Source organism: Onychomys torridus, chromosome 12 (assembly GCF_903995425.1).
Source record: "Onychomys torridus chromosome 12, mOncTor1.1, whole genome shotgun sequence".
Lineage (NCBI taxonomy): Eukaryota > Metazoa > Chordata > Mammalia > Rodentia > Cricetidae > Onychomys > Onychomys torridus.
In genome coordinates this window covers 73,714,702-73,737,195 of record NC_050454.1, presented here as the reverse complement: position 1 = coordinate 73,737,195, position 22,494 = coordinate 73,714,702, and the positions used below count along the sequence as shown (strand labels likewise).

General features: G+C 44.8%; 1 protein-coding gene across 1 annotated transcript in view; it reads right to left on the bottom strand.

Annotated features, from left to right (window-relative positions):
• Nucleotides 1-21,808, bottom strand: part of Pcp4 (Purkinje cell protein 4) — a 60,825-nt gene extending 39,017 nt beyond the window's left edge. Inside the window, exon 1 of the mRNA XM_036203832.1 lies at nucleotides 21,629-21,808. Coding sequence (XP_036059725.1) covers nucleotides 21,629-21,637 — 9 coding nt within the window. The 5' untranslated portion in view covers nucleotides 21,638-21,808. The remainder of the gene's footprint in view (nucleotides 1-21,628) is intronic.
• Nucleotides 21,809-22,494: the final 686 nt, after the last annotated feature.

The following is a 22,494-nucleotide window of genomic DNA, read 5'->3' as shown; positions in this document are numbered from 1 at the left end:
GAGGCTGACCTCCGACCTATACAAGTACACCATTGCACATACACTTGGAGCAAGGTAGGGGAGAAGGAGGAGGAGGAGGAGAGGAAGTGGAGGAGGAGGAGGAAAAAGAAACTTTTAAGAAAAAAAAAAAAAGTGGGGATGCAAATTGTAGCCCTGGGACAGTCTCTGAACACGGGTCTATAGCATTTGTGGGTAAATCTGAATTCATTGTTTTGTTATCTAATTTTGTAAGATACCATTTGCCTAGAAAGTCATCCCTATCAACAGCCACTTTGATAAGAAACAAGGAGCCTCATGGAGAGCTAAATGCACAGGCCATCCCTAACCCCCTCCAGGCTGCACACACCCAGGTCTCCTGACTTCTCCTCAGCCACCAAACACTGGAAGAGGATTTTATCTGAGTTTGACTTTGGCAACTTTGGCAAAAGACAAATGACCCTCATACAGGGTCTGGGTTTATAGGAGACAAGGAACATGTAACACAATGCCCTCACTCATAGAAATAAATGTGTCCTCAGCCATGTTGCCAAGTTCTTTGTGGGTGGAAGGAAATGTTCCTTGTGGACCGGTTGTCAGCTTTCCATAGCTGATTAATTAGGGAAGTCCCCAGTTAGAGGACCTTAGTGTCATCCTGGCTCAGAAATAAAAGGATCATTTTAAAGGTAAGCTATCAGGAGGTTGGAGAGATGACTCATCAGTTAAGAGTGAATACAGCTCTTGCAGAGGACCCAGCTTTCCTTCCCAGCACCCATATCAGGTGACTCACAAGTGCCTGTAATTCCTGTTTTTAACACTCTCTTCTGCCTTCTACAGGTACCTGCACACACACATACACACACACACACACACACACACACACACACACACACACACACACACGGCATACACTGACAAAGACATACACATAATTTTTTTAAGAAAGCAAGCAAACAGATCATAACAATCAAGTACATTCACTGGTGTGCAAAGCTGAAGTCAGTCAGTAGCCGAGAGCCCACCCTGGACGGTGGTTGCTTTTTCCTTCACTGAGCCAGGCCTGGGCTGGGTCCTAGAGATTCCCCCACTTTGGTTGGCTCACAATCTGGAGGATTCAAAGAGAGAAAAGCACTAACATGTGAGAAGAGTTCTGAGCCCAGAATACCTAAGGTCAAAGGTCTGGGCAGAGGCTCCTCATTCATAGTTCCTGTCTATAACAGACTATAAGCAGAGGACTACCCACCAGCTAGGCATTTCAGTCTTGGTTCCCACCCTCCAGGGATGAAAGATATTCATAGCTTGCCCCTGCTGGACACATGTCAGGGACCTGGACCTTTTGTCCTGCCCTCCTCCTGTCATCTGTGATGGTACCTCTCCCAGAGCCATAATCCAGGTCCATCTAGTAGATGGCTTCCCCATGTAAACAGAGTGTGAGTCTTGGCTGCAAGGCATTCTTTAGCATTTCACTTCCCTTTCTGGTCTCTGGCCTCTGTTGGCTCCTGTCTGCCAAGCAGTTTCAGGGAGTCCACAAAGGGAAAAAACATTCCTGCCATTGTCCCAGTGGCTTGGAAGCCCATGCCAGCCACACTGCTTTGTAGCCCTGTACCATCCAGCCCTGCCCCCGCCCCCAGCCATGATGCACTTTCTCTTGTTATTTTCCTCTGTGGGGCTGTCTTCCTTCACATTACAGAGTCTTAACAGTCACATTCTGACAGCTTTAGGGTCCCCAGCTCCCCTCAATAGCAGCATCTTCACAAACCATCCCTCTGATGAGTCATAAATACAGCGAGAAGCTCAAATCTGCATGCCATTATAGCACGCTGCACTCTAAGGCAGTGAAAGTTCCGATATTGCAGCCTCTCTGCAGAATCAAAATCCCACACAGGAGAAAAATCAAATGAGAAGCCTCCCCAATTATCACAGCAAGCCCTTCTAAGAGTTCTACCCTGCTTGCTTTTGATCCCCGTGTTTATAAGGAAACAAAAAGGCGTGTTTCTGTGGTATTACACTTAATGTTTTATTGATGAAGGACCAGGAGCCTCTCAGATGTTCAGAGTCTAAATGAGCAGGGGAGCAAAGCCTGTAGCAGCTGAAATGAGAAGCAGGCGACAGCTGGGTCGGCCAGCAGGTTGCTGATGAGCGCTTGGGGCCGCAGCAATCATTAAGCAAGTGGCTTCTCCAAACTTCAAAAGCTTGTCATTAAAGGCACCTTTCCTATCAAAGTCCCTGAGTTTGCCTGAAGAGCAGAAGAGATTTTTATGCCCACATTTTATGACGAGAAGAGAATAGCTTTAATTTCTTGCCGCTGATATTTTTAAGTCATAATTCCTCTAGTAACATTCCAAAATTTGAGCATTAAAAGCTCTGCTAATTTAATCCCTAAAGGAATAGAAATTAATGTCAAAAGAAAACTTCAGCTGGAAAGGTTAAAAAAATGGTTTAAAAAAAAAAATGAAGAGGTTTTCAAAGGAAAGCACGTTCACCTTTGCAATTCTTTCTCTGTGCCCTGGTTTTCAACTCCAGGATGCTCAGAGGCTGATATTTGCCTGGAACACTATTCCAAGCACCTGCACCAGACCTTTGTGTAAGGGAATTAAATGTCACACCTGTAATTCCAGCAAAACCTTCAAAGAGACCCTTATACACAGGTGCTCCAGAGTTACCACAATGAAATTCACTGTGTGCTCTATTTCACAGTCGTGTATTTTTTAATTAGTACTTTCAGAGATATACACACTTTAAAAAAAAAAAAAAACTAGTACTTTCACCAAAACAAACAACAAAAAAAACTCACCTTCATTCATTTTTCAGAGTTTTCTATTTGTAAAAGTGGGAATGGTTGTCTAGAACTTCCTGGTTTTTATGTACAAGGAAGAAAACAAAAATCTCATGTATAAGCCAACTAACCATGACCATGGTGAAGTCATGTGGACATCTCAGTCTCTTTTTTTTTGTGTCTTTTGTTTGTGAACACATGCAGTCTGTTTTATGAAAGTGGCTGCATGCCATCTAAGTATAATTTTTGTCACAGGTGTACATCACAGTGTAAAAGAGCAGATATGAGTCAATGGTCAGTGTGGAACTATCCAATTGCAAAGATCTGACCATGTAAAGAGTCTGGACCATGTTGTCCAGCTCATTTGGAGTGCATAGCCCTAAACTGTCATGCCCATGTACCTTTTATGTGCCAATAAAACCACTTGGCTGTGTTTACTCAGCTCAGCTTGAAAAAGATTCACAGTGATGAGCACAATGCTGCCGTCCTTCCTGGAAAGAGATGACGTAGAAGGTTCTGGATGTTCCTTTAATTTGCGTGAAGTTCATCGTAACTTTTGCAGCATTGTGTGTTCAGTGCTGTATACCTCAGAATGTAAGCTGTCTGGTGCGAAGCCCTTCACAAGGTACTTGAGCTAAGATGGGGCTATTCTTGAGCCCTAATCCAGTGTGATTGTGTCTTTCTGAGAAGGGACAATTTGACCACAGACACAGTTACAGAGAGAGGACATCATCCACATAGAGCCAAGACCAGTGCTAGTCCCAAGGCTCAGTCCCTGTCTGCTCTAAGATGTCTGGTGCTTCTCTAGATGTCCCCAAAATGTAGTTACACAGACCTCTGGAGCAGGGCAGGTCAAGGGGTTTAATATGGAAGGAAGGAGACAGGCATGGTGGCATGCCCCTGTGATCCCACTCTTGGAGAGGCTGAGGCAGGAAGATGAGAGCATGACTAGAAGTGAAAACCATAAATAAGGATCCATAAATAAGGAGCCTGCTCTGTATGATGTGGTGATATACTGTGTACCCTAATAAACTTTGACAGAACAAGTCACTAGATTAAACATAAAGGCCAGGCAGTGGTGGCACACACCTTTAATCCTAGCATTTGGGAGGCACAGATCTGTCTGGATCTCTGTGAGTTCAAAGCCACCCTGGACTACATGAGATTGACTCAGTCTAGGAGAGAAACAGTCAAGCAGTGGTGGCACACACCTTTAATCCCAGGATTTGAGATCTCATGCCTTTGCTTGGGAAGCACACACACATTTAATCCCAGGAAGTGATGGCAGAGAAAGGTAGATAAGGTGTGAGGAGACAGGAACGAAAGGCTTTTTGGCAGAAGTGCCCCTTCCAGCTAGAGACCCTTTGGGTGGAGCTCTTTCAGGCTAAAGAGTTAGTGAGGTCAGAGGTGGTGGCTGTGGCTTGCTCTGCTTCTCTGATCTTTCAGCTTTTACCCCGGTATCTGGTACCGAGTTTTTTATTAAAAGACCTTTTAGAAATTTGAGCAACAGTATGTGATGCTGGTTCACAGTGAGCCTGCTCATGGCCTTGTCATTCATTACATTTCCAATACTTCCACTATTCACTTTGACGGGGGAAGGTCTCGGGCAGGGTCTTATGTAGCCCAGGTTTGGCCTGAACCTTCCTTTGTAGTCAAGGCTGTCCTTGAACTTCTCATCCACATGTCTCTACTTCCTGAGTACTGGGATTGCAGGTGTGTGGCACTGTGCCTGGCTTGACTCTCACTGGTCCTTATAAAGTACCGTTTAAAAAGCACTGCAGCACAGTCCCCACCATCAACAGAGGTCTGAAAATATTAGTGTGGTCCAATGATAAAGACAAAGAAAGGCACACGGAGAGACACAGAGACAGAGACATACACACAGAGAGAGGAGCAGAGAGACACAGAGACAAGGAGAGAGATTAGAGAGAGAGATACAAAGTCAGAGAGAGACACACAGAGACACAGAGATAGAGGCAGAGAGAGATGGATGGATATGGAGAGAGAGGCACACACAGAGAGTGGTAGAGGAAGACAGACACAGAGACAGAGACATAGAGACAGGGAGGTATAGAGAGGAGCCGAAAGAGACACAGAAACAGAGAGCACACATTCACCCAACTTTGATTACAATATATTAATATAATTGCTCTTTTCCATTATTCAGATGTCTCTTAACTGTGCCCAATTTACAAATTCATACAAAGTATGAATATATAGAAAACATGTCATGTCTGGGGTTCAAGACACCAGGAGTTTAGGAACCTAAGCATAGGAGAAAACAGCTGTGTAAGGTTTAATCATTCCAAGCCCCCGAGGTCATCTTTTCTGTGAAATTATAGGCACTGTGGGCTTCTTTGGGTACCACACTAGAGCCTGCTTCATCAGGTGGAACTAGTGAAGGAGGCAGGTACTAGGCCTAAGGGGCAAGAGAAGGAAGAAGAAGTGACCCTAAGAACACAAAGGGACTTTTAGGGAGGATGCAACAGTCGATCCCTCTATGATAAGACCACAGACATGCCAAAGCACACACAAGGGAAAGAAGTGAATGCCACTACATATACTTCTATATTATATTATACCTTTGAAGCTCTGCCTGTACTGAATCCACCAGGTTTGGATGGGTCCCCAGGGGAGTCTTGGCCCTGGAGGAGATGGGAATGGAGGGGAGGGGCTGGGGGGAGGGTGGGGGCGGGGACGGGAGGGGGGAGAATGGGGGAACCCATGGCTGATGTGTAAAATTAAAGCACAAATATGATAAATAACAAAAAAATACAAACAACAGATACACAAAACTTAAAACAACAAGATCATAGACAACCCAGGGTATCCCAACCCAGCCACTCTAAGAGTTGTGACCCTGCAAAGGACAATGAACTCCACAGTCTGCTCATCTACAAAATGAAAACAGGAAGGCATCACCTCCAGGGTGCTGTGAGAACTGACTGCTCACACTGCAGGAATCACTTCCTAAAAAGACTAGCACACAGAGCATAAGAATGGAAAATACGGGCTTTTAAAGAAGTGGGACCATTTCTTTTCATATATAAATAATATATAATATTATATATAGGTATATATTTACAGTGGCTACTTTGTAAAAAAAAAAAATGGCTACATTTAATTCAGCTACTGGGAGACTAAGAGTGACCAATCCATCCCATACATGGCTGAACGATGGTAAGTGTGTGCCTCAGCACCATGGTTCCTTTTTCTAGTCAACTTCTTCAAGGAAAATTAAAAAGCATGAAATTCAGCATGTTCCTACAACTACTATGAGATTCCAAAGACAGAACACTGTTTTTAAGCTGCAGCCTCTCTCTGGGTCAGTCATTCAGTTGTTGATCCCAGTAAAGGTTCCCTATACCCCTGATTCTGCCACAGATATGCTTTTTGATTTTGGTACAAATTATAGATTGTATTTTTTTCTAGAAAGGGACAACACGGGAGGGAGATGTGCTGATGGCCAGAACACAGTTGAGGGTGGAAAACTGGAAGAATTTAATGGTTCCATCGCATGTGTACACTGGACTCAATCACTTCAAGTCAAAGGTTGGATGAAGGCCATGTGAACTGTCGGATTAATGCACCCTTGCCTTCCTTGAGAACCTCAAGATTGTGGAATATCACACTTTCTTCATCCTAAGAAACCCTACTCCTCCCACATACCCACCTCCCCTATTGACTGCCTGCTTTTGAGTCATTTCCTTAGATTACCCTCATGGTGAAGGTCACTGAGGTAAAGGCCATCAACAGGCTTGTCACAGTTTCTGTGCTTGACAAAGAAGACAGAGGCGTGGATATCCAGAAGTTTACGAATGTATTGTCACAGAACATGCAGAAAAAGTCACCTGACACCCATAGAGAGGAGCAGAACAGTAGATATTTGCTTCTCTCACTGCTTGAGAAGTAATGGATGACCAGCCAGAGAGCAGAAGTAAGAAAGAGCATGGACAACTGTCGATGCAAAGACAAATGCAGCCACATGAACATGGCTCACCTACAGCAGCTCATTTGAGGATGTTTACCTGTGAAGATGATAAGAAGGGGAAAAGCCAACAGGCAGAGCCAGTTTTCAAGGCCTGAATGAAAGCCAGGCTGTAAGGCAGTTAAGACAAGCACAGAGTCTGCCTGTCCCTCTTGTAAGGTGTGATTTCCTTCAGTTCTTTTACATTCCAAAGGCTAGAGCAGCAGAATGCTCGCTCATATGGGATGAACTGAGGTATCAGAAATAGGCCACAGACAGAGATGCATCTTTTCACTGCTGTCAACAGTAACAAGATCATTCCCTTCTTCCATCATCCATCCCATCATAGATATTCCCTGTAAAGTTCTGGGCTGGGTGTGCTCAAAGAAGAACAAAAACAACTGGAGAGCGCTGCCTTAGTTACCTTTCCTGTTGCTAACTTGACAAAAGCAATGGGCAGAAGGAAGGAAGGGTTTATTTTGGCTTACAGTTTGAGGGCTCATAGTGTGAGGGTACAGTCCATCACAGTGGCAGAGGCATGGTGGCAGGGGTGTGAGGCAGCTGGTCACACTGTAGCCACAGTCAAGAAGCACAAAATGGCTGGGCGGTGGTGGCGCACACCTTTAATCCCAACACTCAGGGAGGCAGAGCCAGGCGGATCTCTATGAGTTCTAGGCCAGCCTGGTCTACAGAGTGAGATCCAGGACCAACCAAGCTGCAGAGAAACCCTGTCATAAAAAAAAAAAAAGACAAAAACAAAAACAAAAAACAAAAATAGAAAAGGGAGGAGGAGGAAAAGGAGGAGGAGGAGATGTAGAAGTAGTAGAAGAAAATGATGAACACTGGTGCTCAGCTCACTATCCCCTTTTTATTCAGAGACCCCAGCCTGTGGGAGGGTGTCACTAACATTGACTGTGAGTCTTCCCACCTTAGTTGACCCAGAAATACCCTCCCAGATGTGTCCAGAGTTCTGTTTCCATAGTGATTCTAAGTCATCAAGTTGAGAACCAAAATCAACCATCATAATTTCTGAATGAAATCACACAACTGGGAGAATCTTTCTCTGCTGGCCCCTGCATGCCCACCTATCCAGGTTGCTGAGATCTCCACATCTGGCTATATCAACCCTCTTGTTGCTGAGCCAATAAAGACCAACTGCTATGCTCAACTTCTTCATCAAGCAAACAAGCAGGAATACGAGGAAAGAAAAGACACAAATCCATTGCTACCCAGGAGAACCCCATAGTAAGGCTGAGTGAATGGATGATACCTCAAGTCTGGCAAATGCAATTTCATTTCTTCTATCAGTTTAAGGCTCTGTCTTCAAATGCAAATGACTATGTGTTCCCCTTTGCAGGAGCATCAACTCGGCACTGTTAGGGAAATGGCCCTGTGGAAGGTATAACACCAAGGTCCCAGCTAACAGATGCAAAGCTTGAGGTGGGAAGAGGTTTGGAAGTACACCCAAGCATGTTACTACCAAGTGAGATGATGGAACTAAACAGACCAGTTTAGAAGTCCTGCACTTGACTCTTGCCTTGCCTCATTACAGGGGAAAGCCTTGACTTAGAAGACAGAGGGAACTGACTGTGAGGTGCCTTCTGCCGCTGGTGTACAGATAACTCAGTCCATCTACATGCAGACTGGGGTCCTCTTTGCCCCTCCTTATTTTAAGAACAAAGCAACTGCATGGAGACAGATGACGTCACACACAGTTATATTTTAGGAAACAAATTAGCTTGTCTTAGAACCTGATGGTGAAAACACCTGTGGGCAGAGTCAGTGCAGTGCCAGATTCGCAGGCCTGTGTCATGCACCTGTGAGAACAGGGTTCTGGGAGCGGGGAGAGCCCTTGGTGACTCCTGACCTATAGGTCACATGGTTGTGAACTTCCTAACTCCCACATGAACGCCATTCCTACAGAGCCAAAGCCTCCTGATCTGCTGAACGAAGATGCTTATTTAGCACTATGTGGTGCTAAATGTGTTCCTCTCAGAAGGGGATGCCAAGCTTCCAACGTGGGAGACTTTCCTTTTTGGAATTAAAGAAACTGCCAGATTTTTTTCCCCTCTTAAATGAAAATAACTTCACAAAATGGTAGAAGGCTGAGGTTGCATACTTTGGGAAGGAAGATGTTTTGTCCTAAATTAGCTATCATAGCTCAATACTTAAAAATTACGACAGATTAGAGGACAGGCCAAAGGCTAGGAAAACGGCTCAGGTGGCAAGATGCTTGCAATGTAAGCATGAGGCTATGAGTTCAGATCCCTGGGACCCTCGTGGAAAAGCCAGGTGTGATGATATATTTGTAATCCCGGTGCTGGGGAGGTAGAGAAAGGAGGATTTCTAACTGATGGACTTCAGGTTCAGTGAGAGACCCTGTCTCAAAGGAAGTGGACAACAGCATTGCTAAGGATGCACTCAGGGTTGTCTTCTAGCCTCCACATGCAAATGTATGCATGCTCAGTTATATACGTGCATGCACGTGTGCATGCACACACACACAGTATTAATCTATTTCATAACCTTACTGCTCAAACAATTCTCAGGGTTGGCCAACTGACTGCTGAACAAACAAATTTCTCATTTGAGCATCACACACTAGGTTCCTCAGAGTCAGCCCAGAAGCCTCTCCAGACTGGGGAGAAAGACCCAGTCTATCTGCTTCTAGGGTCAGACATGGGCCATCTCAGTCTCCAGTTCACATGGAAATAATAGACTGCATGTCTAAAGCCCCTTACCCATCAGGGTGACAGAATTACATTTCCTTTTTCATTTCTGTCATTTCCTTTTAAGTTATGTTTGTTTTCATCAAAGAGCTACCAAGGCTTGTATGTCTACACAGGGCTGTCCACAGGGTAAAGTGACTTAGGTAACTGTGCCATATAACACCCTAAAAAAGAAGCTGGTAAGAGCTCATGGACTCTGGCCTGTCAGCTGGGGAACTTACATGGGACAAAACTAGGCCCTTTGAATGTGGGTGACAGTTTTGTGGCTAGGTCTGTTTGGGGAGCCTCTGGCAGTGGAACCAGGACTTATCCCAGGTGCATGAAATGGCTTTTTGGAACACATTCCCTAGAGTGGGATACCTTGCTCAGCATTGACAGAGGCAGGAGGGGCTTGGTCCTGCCTAAACTTAGTATGCTGGACTTTGTTGACTCCCCAAGGGAGGAGGCCTTACCCTCTCTGAGAAGTGAATGGGGGGGGATGGGGGGAGGTGGGAGGGGGGCAAGAGAAGGGGAGGGAGGGGGACCTGGGATTGGTATGTAAAATGGAAAGAAACTTTTTTTTTAAATAAATAAATGTCAGGGGCGGGGAAGGACCTCAGATTGGGTCTAATGTTCTGTTGTCACACCTTAACATTCTTAAGAATGTTTAACAAGGGAAGTTCTAATTTTTTTTTTCACAAATTGTCACCAGTCAGATCCCAGTCCTCTTAGATGTCCCAACCTTGAGCTAAAACACCTCAAAAAAGCCATGAGAAAGAAATAAGAAGAAAGAGTGGGCTTAACAGTTGATGTTTTTAAATCTCTCCCTTTCTGCTAGATCTGCTGGCCCTTTCCCATGTCTCACTTCTGCTTTGTGATTCTGAAGGGACCCAGCAAGCCAGAACAGCGATCCCCTGAGACCACTTCTCACAGTTCTACAATCACTTTAGGCTGCTTTTTTTTTTCCTGTGTGAAAATTCAAAGTCTTCATCCAGAATTCAACTGCAGGGAAATGCTCACATGAGTCTCTCCCAGAACTGACTCTCAGCAAGAACTCAGCAGAGAAATGATGACATGAGAATATATATATATATATATAAGGTGGCCCCTAGAATGAAGCAGGCTGGTGTGGAAGACAAGAGAGATTAAATCTCAGCGGAGTGGGGAACCAGCTATGAACCTGAAGGAGGTATTCGATGGAGGTGTTTGACAAATTGCTACAGCTATTTTAAGAAATATTCTTCAAAAAGAGGCAAAATAGCCTACATTCCTAATGTGGAGAACACTGACAGAAAAAAAAATGTTTTTGAGAGATAGTCCTGTATTAGCTAGAGATTTTCACAGGGCTAATGCAGATGTGGGAACTGGGTTATAAATAGAAGCTGAGTCCATCCGAGGGCAAAGTCTAAAAAGAAGAGAATAATAATGATGGTCAGGAAGCCACCTGGGGCCCTAAGGCTCAAAGAATGCAACCATATGCCATCATGAATCAGCACTAGCACTCCTGGAAGATCAGTTGCAGACAGGTCTAAATTCACCAGCTTTCTCAGAATTAGAATGTGTAAACCTTACAAAATAAAGCAAGGTGTAAAATCCCAAGAAAAATATTGTTGACTGCACTTTTGTGACCTATCACCAATGTATCACAGGAAACTTTTTCCTCTTCATGTTTTTTAAGCAATGTGGAAATCCATGAAGCCTCTCTATTATTAGTAAGAATGGGAATGTGTTCTGTATATTTTAGGATATTCTTGACATTGAGGCTTGTGATAGCTAGTGTCAACCTGATCAAAGTCTAGAATCTCCTGGACAGAGTCTCTGTATGTGCCTATGGAAGGTCATTTGATTATGTTAGTTCCTGCGGGAAGACCCATCTTCAACATGGACACGGACCCTTCCCTAGGAGGGGAGTCCCAGATTACATAAAAGGAGACAATCTCGTTTGCTTTCCTCCCTTCCTGTGTCTTGTTGGTGGGTGTGGTGTCACCAGTCCCCTTGAGTTTCTGCTGTCATGATGGACTTCATCATCATGAAGGACTGTACTTGGAGATAAATCCTTTTTCCCTTAAGTTGCTACCATCAGAGCTCTGTATCACAGCAATAGGGAGAGACTCCAAGACATGAAGCTTAAAATTAAGCATAGCTCACACAACGTGACTATGGATAACCTCTCAGTTGACTCTAAAATGTTAATCCTTTAAGATCTACTAACTGTTATGTGAACCTCATCAGTAACCGAGTCCTCCCTCCTTGGGTAGCTGAACCTCACCTTTCTTCTTCTTCTCAGCCCTGCACAAATCACCTAATATTTCCCTGATACTTGTACCTCATGTAGAAGACATAGTAGAATCAATCTCGTGTGGCTCTGTCTCTCCACTCTAAAAGGTCAGGACTGTGTGTTTCCATCCCCTCAGCAGTGTGTGACAGGTAACCAGAAGTCCACCAGAGGAAGTTCAATACTGTGGGCTAGGGATTAAAAGGTGTGGAAGACACAGCCACTTATAATGTCACACTCGTAGAGGACAGGAAGCAATATGACCTATCAAATGTGTGCTTGTCAATGATATATGCAACAGCTTTGATCAGAACAAGGGCCAGCATTCTCTGGGACATAGAATATTCTTTCTTACTCAGAGCCCTGGGAGGTGAGTGGGGCATGGAAGTGGTTGGTCTTAAGTGATAGTCAAGAAAATTCTACAAGACCAAAGTAAACTTTGCCCACAGCATCTCCACAAACTATTCTATGGGCATAGTAATGATAACATGTGATTGGGATGTGGGGGCAAAGAAATCCGAACAGAAAATGAAGCACTGGGAAACCAGGAAGAGTCTGGGAGGGAAAACTGGCTTTGTCTAGACTTGCATGGGGCTCTTTTTGCTAGAGACTAAGAAAAATAACCAGGACTATGTTGTTTCCAATTATTTCTTGCAGAGACTTAAGTGGAAGTGAGACCGGTACAAAAGGTAGTGGGTAGCTTCCAGAATATGACAGAAAATGAGAAATTTAATAGGATGAGAAATGTGGGAGAGAAAACAAGAGCAGCTTTTCTGCAAGAGCTCTGAGATTTTCAACAAGATTAATTTCAGGTCACTCAGTCCCCTAATGAAAAATGAATGCTTTCAAGCCAGTGAAAAGTGCCAATGAGTCCCAGGTACTGGAAAGGCTGCAACAGGAGGGTCATTTGTCCCCAGGAGGCTAGACTGAGGGATGCTGAAAGGACCTGCCTTGAAGACTGATGGATAGATGGATAGAAGACAAGTGGACAGACAGACAGACAGATATATACATACATAGATGACTGATAGATAATAAATAATAGAAGATAGATAGATGATAGATGGTTGATAGATGATAGATGATTGATAGATGATAGATAGATGATAGATGAAAGATAGAGAGAGAGAGAGAGAGAGAGAGAAATAGTAGATAGATGATAGGTAGGTAGGTAGGTAGGTAGGTAGGTGGATGGTAACAAATGAAAAATGAAAATGACCACTTTGAATGATGTGACTAACAGTCTCCTTCAAGTCTTTGACTTCTATGCATAGCCATAGTCTTTCCTTGTATCAATAGTTCTTAAACAAGTGACACCAGGCCAGTAGGAGCAGAACCACCATGTTCAGCTGCACATGTACACAGCACAGCTCTGGGGGATCATTGACAGGATCATTGTATGAATACCTCTGAGGTTATAAGGTGAGTCACTGTCAGAATCACACAGAGTGAAGAGAACTGAGGGTTTATGTGTGCATCTACTTATGGTGATAGCCTTTAAAGATTGAGTTTCACAAATAGCTAATAACTGGACTGATAGGATTTTCCCTTTCTCTGGGGGTGTCATGAGACTCTCATAGCTGGAAATTGCCCTTGATACCCTCCTTAATGGTATGCCTTGACAGTATTACTATGCCACGTCAGATGCCTCATGCTCCATGCAGAGTACTCAGATCACACCATCTGTCTTTAACTAATTGCACCTCCCTATGGCATGTAACACACCATGCTACAGGCACAGCTAAACCATATTAGCACATAAGCATAATTTTAAAAGAAACAAAACTGAGTATGCATATATGTACAAAAATTGTCAATGATGGGGTTTAACCACACAGAATATCAGAGACCTCAAGGTCCTTTGGGGACATTATTCTACTGTCCTGTCAATATCTATGAGAGGCATGAGCAATCCAAACAGTGATGTGTTGATGACAGCATCATTGTTAGGGCAATGATGCTAAGCAGAAAGTCAGAGGTGGGAGGGGAAAGATTGGTGATGGCAACAGAGGAGTCCTCAGACACAGGGACAGAATAGCAGCAAACCACTGGCTATCACAACTTAGGTGTGCTGTTCCACCTGGAACTCTTTGAAAAGGAAGTCTCCAAGCTCTTGTTCCAGGCGGGTGTACACAGGTTTCTGTGTCTGCTACAGTATTTCAGACACTCACCCCCATACCAGTACAGATGCCAGCCCTGAGCAGAGGGTGACCATTTCATAGACTCAGGAATGTCTTTGTGTGTACAACTAGAACAAAAAAAAAAAAAAAAAAAAACCAAGGTACAATTGCCTATCTTCTAGGCTCAAGAAAATAACCCCAAATGAAATACTATTATCAAATAAGAACATTATACATGTAGGAAATTTCCATGTTAGAGTAGATAAAATGTTTTAATGTTTTGTTTGCTGGCCTCAAACTTGCTATATAAGCAAAGATGACCTTCAACGTGTGATCCACATGCCTCCATCTGTCTACCCCAAGGCTGGCAGTACAGACATGCACTACCATGTCCCATTTATGTGTTATGACCCACAGCTTGGTCAAGCACTCTACAAACTCAGCTACCTGTCAACTCCAATTCACTTTTTTGTATTGGAATCTAGTCACATGACAGACTTCTGTCCCAGCCTCTGAAAAAGATCTTAGGAAAATGGAGGGTACATTTCCTTATTGTATTACCCTTACTTGATTTAGATAAATATTCACATGCATTGTCATTTCCAACAATTATGTAAAAAAAAAAAAATGTAGCTAGTCACTTTGCTAAGCATTTTACCCCAGTCAGGTGTGGTGCTCTGGGGTCATATGACTGTTTCTTTGGTCACACCTCACTAAAACAAGTTTGGATTTTAGTATCAGGAGGAATGTTCTCTCAAGTCAGCCCAGATCCCAGCCCAGTCAGAAAAAGATCAGTGACTGGATGATAGAGGTATGTCTGACATCTGAGTCTTGTAGCTAAGACTGTCTACCAAAAGAGGGCAGAAACCATGTAGAGAGAGGTACTTCCCTGCACCTGGTCTCACACTGCTTTACACTGAAAATGGCTTCCTTTGTGTGATAAGAACAATCCACTCTGAACCCCAACCAGATGCTCGGTGCAGAGATCCTATCGTGTGTGGAGGCTTGCTTTCATGCCCTACACTTCTCATTTGTCTCTGTTTTACCTAGAAGGTGGCAGGGTAAGAACAAATAGAAAACACAGGAGGTTAGTAGGTGATTGATATCTCCATTGACAAAGCCGTAAATCTGGGCAAGTGCTTTCTCTCTCAGAAACTGAAAGACAAGTCACACCATGAGATCCTGATGCAGAGATTTGGAACTATTCGTGAGGCACAAACAATAATAGGCAGATTAATTCCCAATGTGTGTAACTTAGGCTGAATTGGTCACAGAAAGCAGCCCTGGAAACAGGTGTTAGATTTATGGGTTTGGGCCACCAAGGGATGTGGCAGCCTAGTTTTGTTGGTTGTACCCATGAACTTTTCATGTTTCTACTCAATTGAAGAGAAGTGTGTACCTCACTTCAGTTTAAAGACTGGAAATAGCATAGCCAAAGTGCAAGGCTGAGGCCAGCAGGGCAGGGGTCTATCACAGGGCTGTGGGTGTAGAAGGGACTCCTCCACCTTGGACCACCCCAAGAACATGCTTTTGGGTTGGTTGCCTTCTGTGTACAGTCCTGTTTAAGATATTTAAACATCTAAACATATTTTGGGACCTAAAGTAGCCAAATGTGGGGCTGGGAAAATGACTCTGTCAGCAAAATATTTGCAAACAAGCATGGGAATGCAAATCCCAAGCACTCACATAAAAAGCCAGGCATGGCAGTGGGTACCTTTAATCCCAACACTAGGAGGTGGAGACAGGCAGACCCCTGAGTTTACTAGCCAGCCAGCACAGCCAACTTGTAAGCTCCAAACCTTTCTCAAAAGAAAGCTGAACAGCTGAAGAGCACCACTAGAGACTGTCCTCTGTCCTCCACCATGTGCACATACAAGTACATGTACCCCCACACATATGAGCACACAAAAATAACATTAATAATAAGAAAATAATGAACCAGTCAAATGTTTTAATTAAAATACCTGTTTTCATTGCTGTAACAATTTGATGATTATTGATAGCTAATTTTAACTGTTGATTAAAATATTTACATCTACAACCTGCTTTCCGTCTGTTTAGACATATTTTTCCTCCAACAATATGCTGTGATTTACATGCCTGTCTCCATGCCAGAAGCCCTACTATGAAAGACCTGCCTAGACTTTTCTCTTCTCACACAGCCAAACTATTCTGTGTCAATACAGTAGAGCCAATTTCCAGCCGCCCCAGGCTCTGTCTGTCTGTCCTTTTGGTTTAGAGTCCATTCAACTCTTCTGAAGTGAGTCCGCCTCAGAGGAGACTGACAGAGATGTGCTCTGTCTGAGCTGACCCCTTCTCAGCTCTTGTACTTTTCCTGGCATTTCCCAAATGCCGAGTGTTCTTTCTCTTGGGGTTTCCCCATCTTCTCTCCTTTTCTTTTGCTTTTATGAAAGCATGTGTTCTTCGTGTATGGCCACACCTCCATCTCCCACTAAAAAAAATCTGAGTGGCACACTTGGGTTTCAAACCGGGAGCAAGGAACAAAGTGCAGGCTCTGTCCCCTGCTGACACATCCTCCATCAGTATGAATGCCTGGAGAAAGAGCCCTGGAGCATCAGTCACAGAAGCTGGTAATCCACCCTGGAAATCCACTAATTCATTCAGTTGCTGGACAGAAGCCCAGCTCTGCCCCTGGAGCCCCCCTCTCCCATCGTCAGGTCCACAGGCCAGGAAGGATGCTTCCAGTCCATACAGTGCACCTGCAGGGCCTTAAGAGCATGCTGGCTCGAGCTGGGTTGAGGAAGCCAGAGACAAAGAGAATACAAATCTATACACCTGCAGCCTTTAAACGCTTCACAGAAATGAGTACGAAACCCTGAGCCTGGAGCTGGTGGGTCTACGTTTGTGTTTAAATGATTCCTACACCCTGCAGACTGAGAACTGAGGAAGCACAAACAATTTCACTGGAATAAGACCTCTCGGTCTAAGGGAAGAAATTACAGTCTAAATGCTGGTGCAGGGGCTGTGTCCACCATGGACTCAAGAGGCTTGCCTGGGTCCTCTTCTCGATTGATCACACCACCTCCACCAAACCTTTAATAAAATCAATTGTGAGTCATGTATTCAGCTTTCTCTCTGGAAAAAATAATAATAATGCACCTTGCCTTCATTCATTCTTAGAATTCAAAAGAGAAAACACTGGGTGCTTGAATCTTGAGCTTAGTTAACAAGATGCATTTTGAGCAAGCAAGTTTTATGGCAATCCACTGCAATCACCAGCCCTGAAAACATGCTTTTGTGCCTAACCTTGGAACCTACACTGTAGTCACTATCCAGCAAGACTTAATATCCCCCATTTAAGGGGGAAAATAATGTTTACCATTGTGTGGTTTAACATGAGCTAAGTCCACATTTGAAAATAACAATGTGAAATCCACTAATCTGTACAAATAATGTATGGTAATAAAAATTTACTAAGTGGATCTCACTAGATCTTTCCATATACCTACTTCGTGTGTTCTTCTAAATGAGGCCAGACTTACAAAAGAAATCAAGTTGCCATTCAACCTTCCATTGAAAACACCATATTTGTCTCAGAATCCATGCTTAACCACTGGTCTAAGCTACACAGCCTTTCCCCAAACCCAGTCACCCACACAAAGTATTGGCTCCAATTCGCTATGGCAGTGAAGTCCGGAGAGTCTAGACTGCAGCTCTAATCCTCACCTTGGGCCCTTTCATCTCCTCATCTGTCTCTCTACTGCGTTCCCGTGAGAGCACACTGTGTGAGGCCCCAAGCCAATGTTGCATGTTTTTAACCAGTATCTACTTCTAATTCCATCTTCTGTGCCTTCTCCCGGTATTCCCATGCAGGGAGACTCCTGAGGTGCGGTCAGCCCCTGCTTTCTTCTTTCCTTCCAGATCACTGTTTTCAGTAAGAGGCAACGAACGGGTCCATTTCAGTGCTTGGGGAACATATATGTGTGTGCACACATATGCCCTTGAATGTCTGTGATCTTGTCTCAAGCACATCTTCACCAGGCATAGCCCTTTCACTGTGGCCAGTGTCTACATGGGCCAAAGATCCTCAGCCCTGACTCTGGGCTAACCCATCCCACCTAAGCCAAAACAGGCAGAGAGCCCAGGATAGAGCTCCAGGGAGGCTTATGGTCTCATGTCCAACTAACAGCTGTTGTCTGATATACAATGGGATTGTCTCGCCAAATACCTTCCAAACAGGGTGATAGGGCATGTCATGTTCTAAATCCATTCTCCATTAAAATCTCACTCCAGGGCCAGGCGGTGGTGGCGCACACCTTTAATTCCAGCACTTGGGAGGCAGATGCAGGTGGATCTTTGTGAGTTCGAGGCCAGCCTGATCTCCAAAGCGAGTTCCAAGAAAGGCACAAAGCTACACAGAGAAACCCTATCTTGAAGCACACACCCCCCCAAAAAAAATCACACTCCAGGCTGTCCTAAATTAGTTTTGTTTGTTTGTTTGTTTGTTTGCTTGCTTGCTTGCTTGTTTGCTTGCTTGGTTGGTTTGGTTTGGTTTGAAAAGCCACTTAAAAGCAAACCCCCCAGTGAGGACCTAGGACACTATATTTGCTCCCAGGAATTCTTTTTAGCAAAGGGAGGCTCTTCCTTCTTGTACATGCTACTTTGTAATCTTGGGCCTTGCTGAGAAGATTTCAAATGTGGTTACTAGATTTAAGCCTACATTTCGATCCCTACAAAATTGTTTCCCAATGCATCTCCTAGATGGCCCCAAGCACATCTGACATACTTTAATACTGATGAAAAGCAGATGCCCCAAACCACGTCCACTCTGACACTGCCCTGAATTTGGATTTATTTCCTTTCTATACTTATTTTTTGTTCTGCTTTTTAAATAAATTTATTTTTATTTATTTATTTTACACCCAGGCTGCAGTCTCCCCTCCTTCCTCTCCTCCCAGCCCCTGTTCCCTGACCCCACCCCACCCCGTCCCCACCCCACAGCCTCCTCCATTTCTGTTTAGTATAGGGCAGGTCTCCCATGAGTGTCATATCAAGTCCCTTTCTACACTTCAGCTGTTCTCCTTGACAAATGTCAACCCCCCGGCGGTGAAACACTAAATAACGGTTCTGAGGTATGAAACACACACTGTGTTAAGTGGTCCGGTTTAGAGCCAGCTTCAGAACCAGTTTACTGCTGTCCCTTCCTCCCCTTCAAGGCCAGAGGTCCCAGGAGGACAGAGCTGACCCCAGGGAGCCTTTGGTTTTTCGGGGTCTTTTCTGTCCAGCCCAGGTTTATAATTACTGAATAGTGAGAAATCTCTGGAGTTTCTGCAGCTACAATGAACCCTGAGGGCTGCAGAAGGAGACTTACAACACGCACACACACACACACACACACTCACGCTCCAGCCCCCAAATAAGCCTGAGGGCAGAGGGACATCAATACCTCTGCTTTGACTGACAACTAGTCATATAATAAGCACATAATGATCATGTGCCTCCAGTCCTGCCTGGGAATTATTAATACTAGAAGCCATGTGTGTAGTTCATCCAACTGAAGAGAACCTTCGGGACTTGTGCCCTTTCCCAGTTCCTCAGCTGTTTGTCCCCTTTATTAAATTTTTAAGTTTTAGTCAAAGGATAAAATTCCTCTTTTCCCAGGAACACCATCAGCCAGGGACTTGGAGACTGGCCAGCAGGGGGAGCTCGGGAGCAGTGGTGTGGATGAGAAGCCGGGATGGGAGCAAGGGAATGCTGGGATGTTGAAGGACAGGGGACACAGATGCAAGAGTCTGCATTTTAGGGACTTTTACCCACAGGGTTTAAAGGAATGAACACTCAGGCTATGACTCTATCTTATGGATAGCTGGGACAGGGTGGGGTGTGTGAGACTGCCCTAAATACAGATTCAGCAGAAAGGAGGTTGTGATCCTAATTGTGGGTCACACTCTGGGACAGAGCTCCTCCCTGGAGATGCACATGGTCAAGAGATCTGCTGAATGACCAAGGAGGCTCTGGAGGACCTCCCTCGCATCATGAGCCTCAACAGGAAGTAAGTGGAGGAGCTCTGTCCCAGTTACTAACTGAGCATAGGAGCAGGGCCCCTGCTGCAAACTAGTCTGCTCTCTAGGCCCCTCCTTGGTGAGACTCTGCTGAGTTATGTATGGGAAGACCTGACCCTTCTTACTGCAAACAAGGTTTCTCTACGCCTTGTGCTTCTGAAGTCTCAGTGAAGCCTAGAAGAAAACCTGCCCTCCACATAGAAAGGAAAAGAGACCTTGTCCTCAAAGCCCTTGCTCATCAGAGCCTAGGCTTGCTTTCCCCTGATACTAGCCTCCTTCTGCTCCTCCCTGCCCCAGCTGTTCAAAGAGCCTCATGAGCATTTAGACACCATCAGGAACCTGGTATCAACGACTTCAGTGTGAGCAGGCCAGTCCTCAATCTCCTGATTGGTGGCTGGTGGCCTGGAATCAGTTAGTCCACTGCTCTGTGGCTCGGTTTCCTCATCCATCACAGACTGCCCTGAGTATTGAGAGGCTCACAGAAGGGGACACATGTAGGAGTGCTTGGCACACTGCTCTCAGCATTTACACCATGAGGTAACCAATGGCTGTCACTGTGGCTCCTGTTCCCAGGGTTGCCTGGAGACTCCCATCTCCCGGCCCAGATCCACCCCCCTCCCCCAAGCTCTTGGCTCTACCCCAGGTCCTGTGCCTCAGTGCAGCACCGCCTCGCCCTTCTTCCTGTTAATGCCCAAAGCCTCCCGTCAAAGAGAAGAGAGCCTTGAGGAGGCATTCGATTTCTGAAGTTGTTAATTCTACTCTAGACTTCCAAAAAAAGATCACCCATCTGTCAAACAATTTTTTAAATAAAATACAAAGATGATAACCGATCTCTCAAAGTAATTAAGTATCAACCAAGGAGAAATGAAAACGGACTTGCCCAGGCTTCTAGTCAAAAGAGGATAGCATTGTATAACCCCAAATCTTTATGTGGGAGAGATTACAATCTCTTCTTAAGAGAAAAATATGCAAGCCACCAGTTTCCCCCAGCATAACATGTTCTGTATACACATAATCATAATCATAGAAGGGTCTTCAGTTTGAAATGTGCTCTTCTGCCAACACCCCCTGGTGCCTCAGAGGTAGCAGTCTGTCTGTCTGTCTGTCTGTCTCTGTCTCTCTCTCTGTCTCTCTCTCTGTCTCTCTCTCTGTCTCTCTCTGTCTGTCTGTCTCTCTCTCTCTCTCTGTGTCTCTGTCTCTGTCTCTGTCTCTGTCTCTCTCTCTCTCTCTCTCTCTCTCACACACACACACACACACACACACACACACACACACAGGCTTGGACTTTGCATGTTTCCTGGGGCTCTGATTAGCAGATTAATGGCAAGCCCTCCCTGTCACAGGCAATGCTGCAGGATCTGCCACCCAACACAAATCCTCACCCCCTTCCCCACCTCTCTTCTGAGGCCAGGTGGCTGGCTCTATCTGCTAACAATCAGATTGCGTCCCAAGGAGACACATGAGGACACACTCCCTGGAAGGAGCACAAACCCTCATGAAAGAACCAAACAACTAGCCTTCTCTTCGGAGGTACAAAGCCCAAAGTCACAGCTCAGAAACAATATACCTACCCCTCTTTCTTTGTACGGCTAATTTCAAAAGTTGTAAACTTAACCAATTTCTACACTGCCATTCAAACCGAGCTATCAGGAGACTCTATCCTCAAAGCAAATAATGACAGGGTTCATTTGCCCCTCAGCCCCTCTGGGCACCCTTCCTGTCCCAGAGGTGCAGACCCTTCTCACTCCCCGGTTTCCTTGTGCTAAGTGCAAGCGTTGCTCACCTCACTCATGTTGGCCTGACTCCGCAGCTAGGTCCCACAGAACAGCACAGAAGGCAATGCTCAGGGGTGGCTGTTTCTCTGGTCCTGGCTTTTCTCTTAAAAAGAGCTGCTGGGTGGCATCATGCCTCCCACCAGCCAATGAGATGCATTCACCTGTCTGAAAGCCTGCAGACATCCGAGAGTGCAAAGAGCCACCTAGTGGAATACAGTGAAATTGCATGGAAGGTCTCTGCTCCGCTTCCATCCAGGAACCAAGTAATTTGCTGAACGCCAGCGCATCCACCCTAAAAGATCTGACACCCTACCACAGAGATATTTGCTCATCCATGTTCGTGGCTGCTCTGGCCACAATAGCAAGGAAAGAGAATCATCCTGGTTTCCCATCAGCAGATGAATGGATAATAAAAATGCGGTACAGTTGGTTTTATTCAGCAATAGAAGAAAAGAAATCGTGACATTCGCAGTGAAATGGATGGAAATGGGAAATACTTATAGTAAGTGAGGTAAGCCAGACTCAAAAAGACAAATGTTCCTGCTCATATGGAGATCCTGACTTCAACTTTTTACATGTGTTTATTTGAATGAGGGTGGGTTCAAGGGACGGGTGGGGAGGGTAAAATAATACCTGTGACATGGAAGTGGACAAGGAATTCTGGGGGTAGAGGATATAAATGAGGAAGAAGGGCAAGGAAACGGGGGAGAAGAGGGCCTGGGTACAGCCAACCAAAACTAAGGATTATGAAAGGCCATAAGGAAACCTGTTGCTTTGAAAGGCTTTTTTTTTTTTAATTTAAAGGAGAGATAAATATAACAATCACAGGCATGCCACTGATCACAGGACTGCCACTGTTGATGTATTGGGAGGT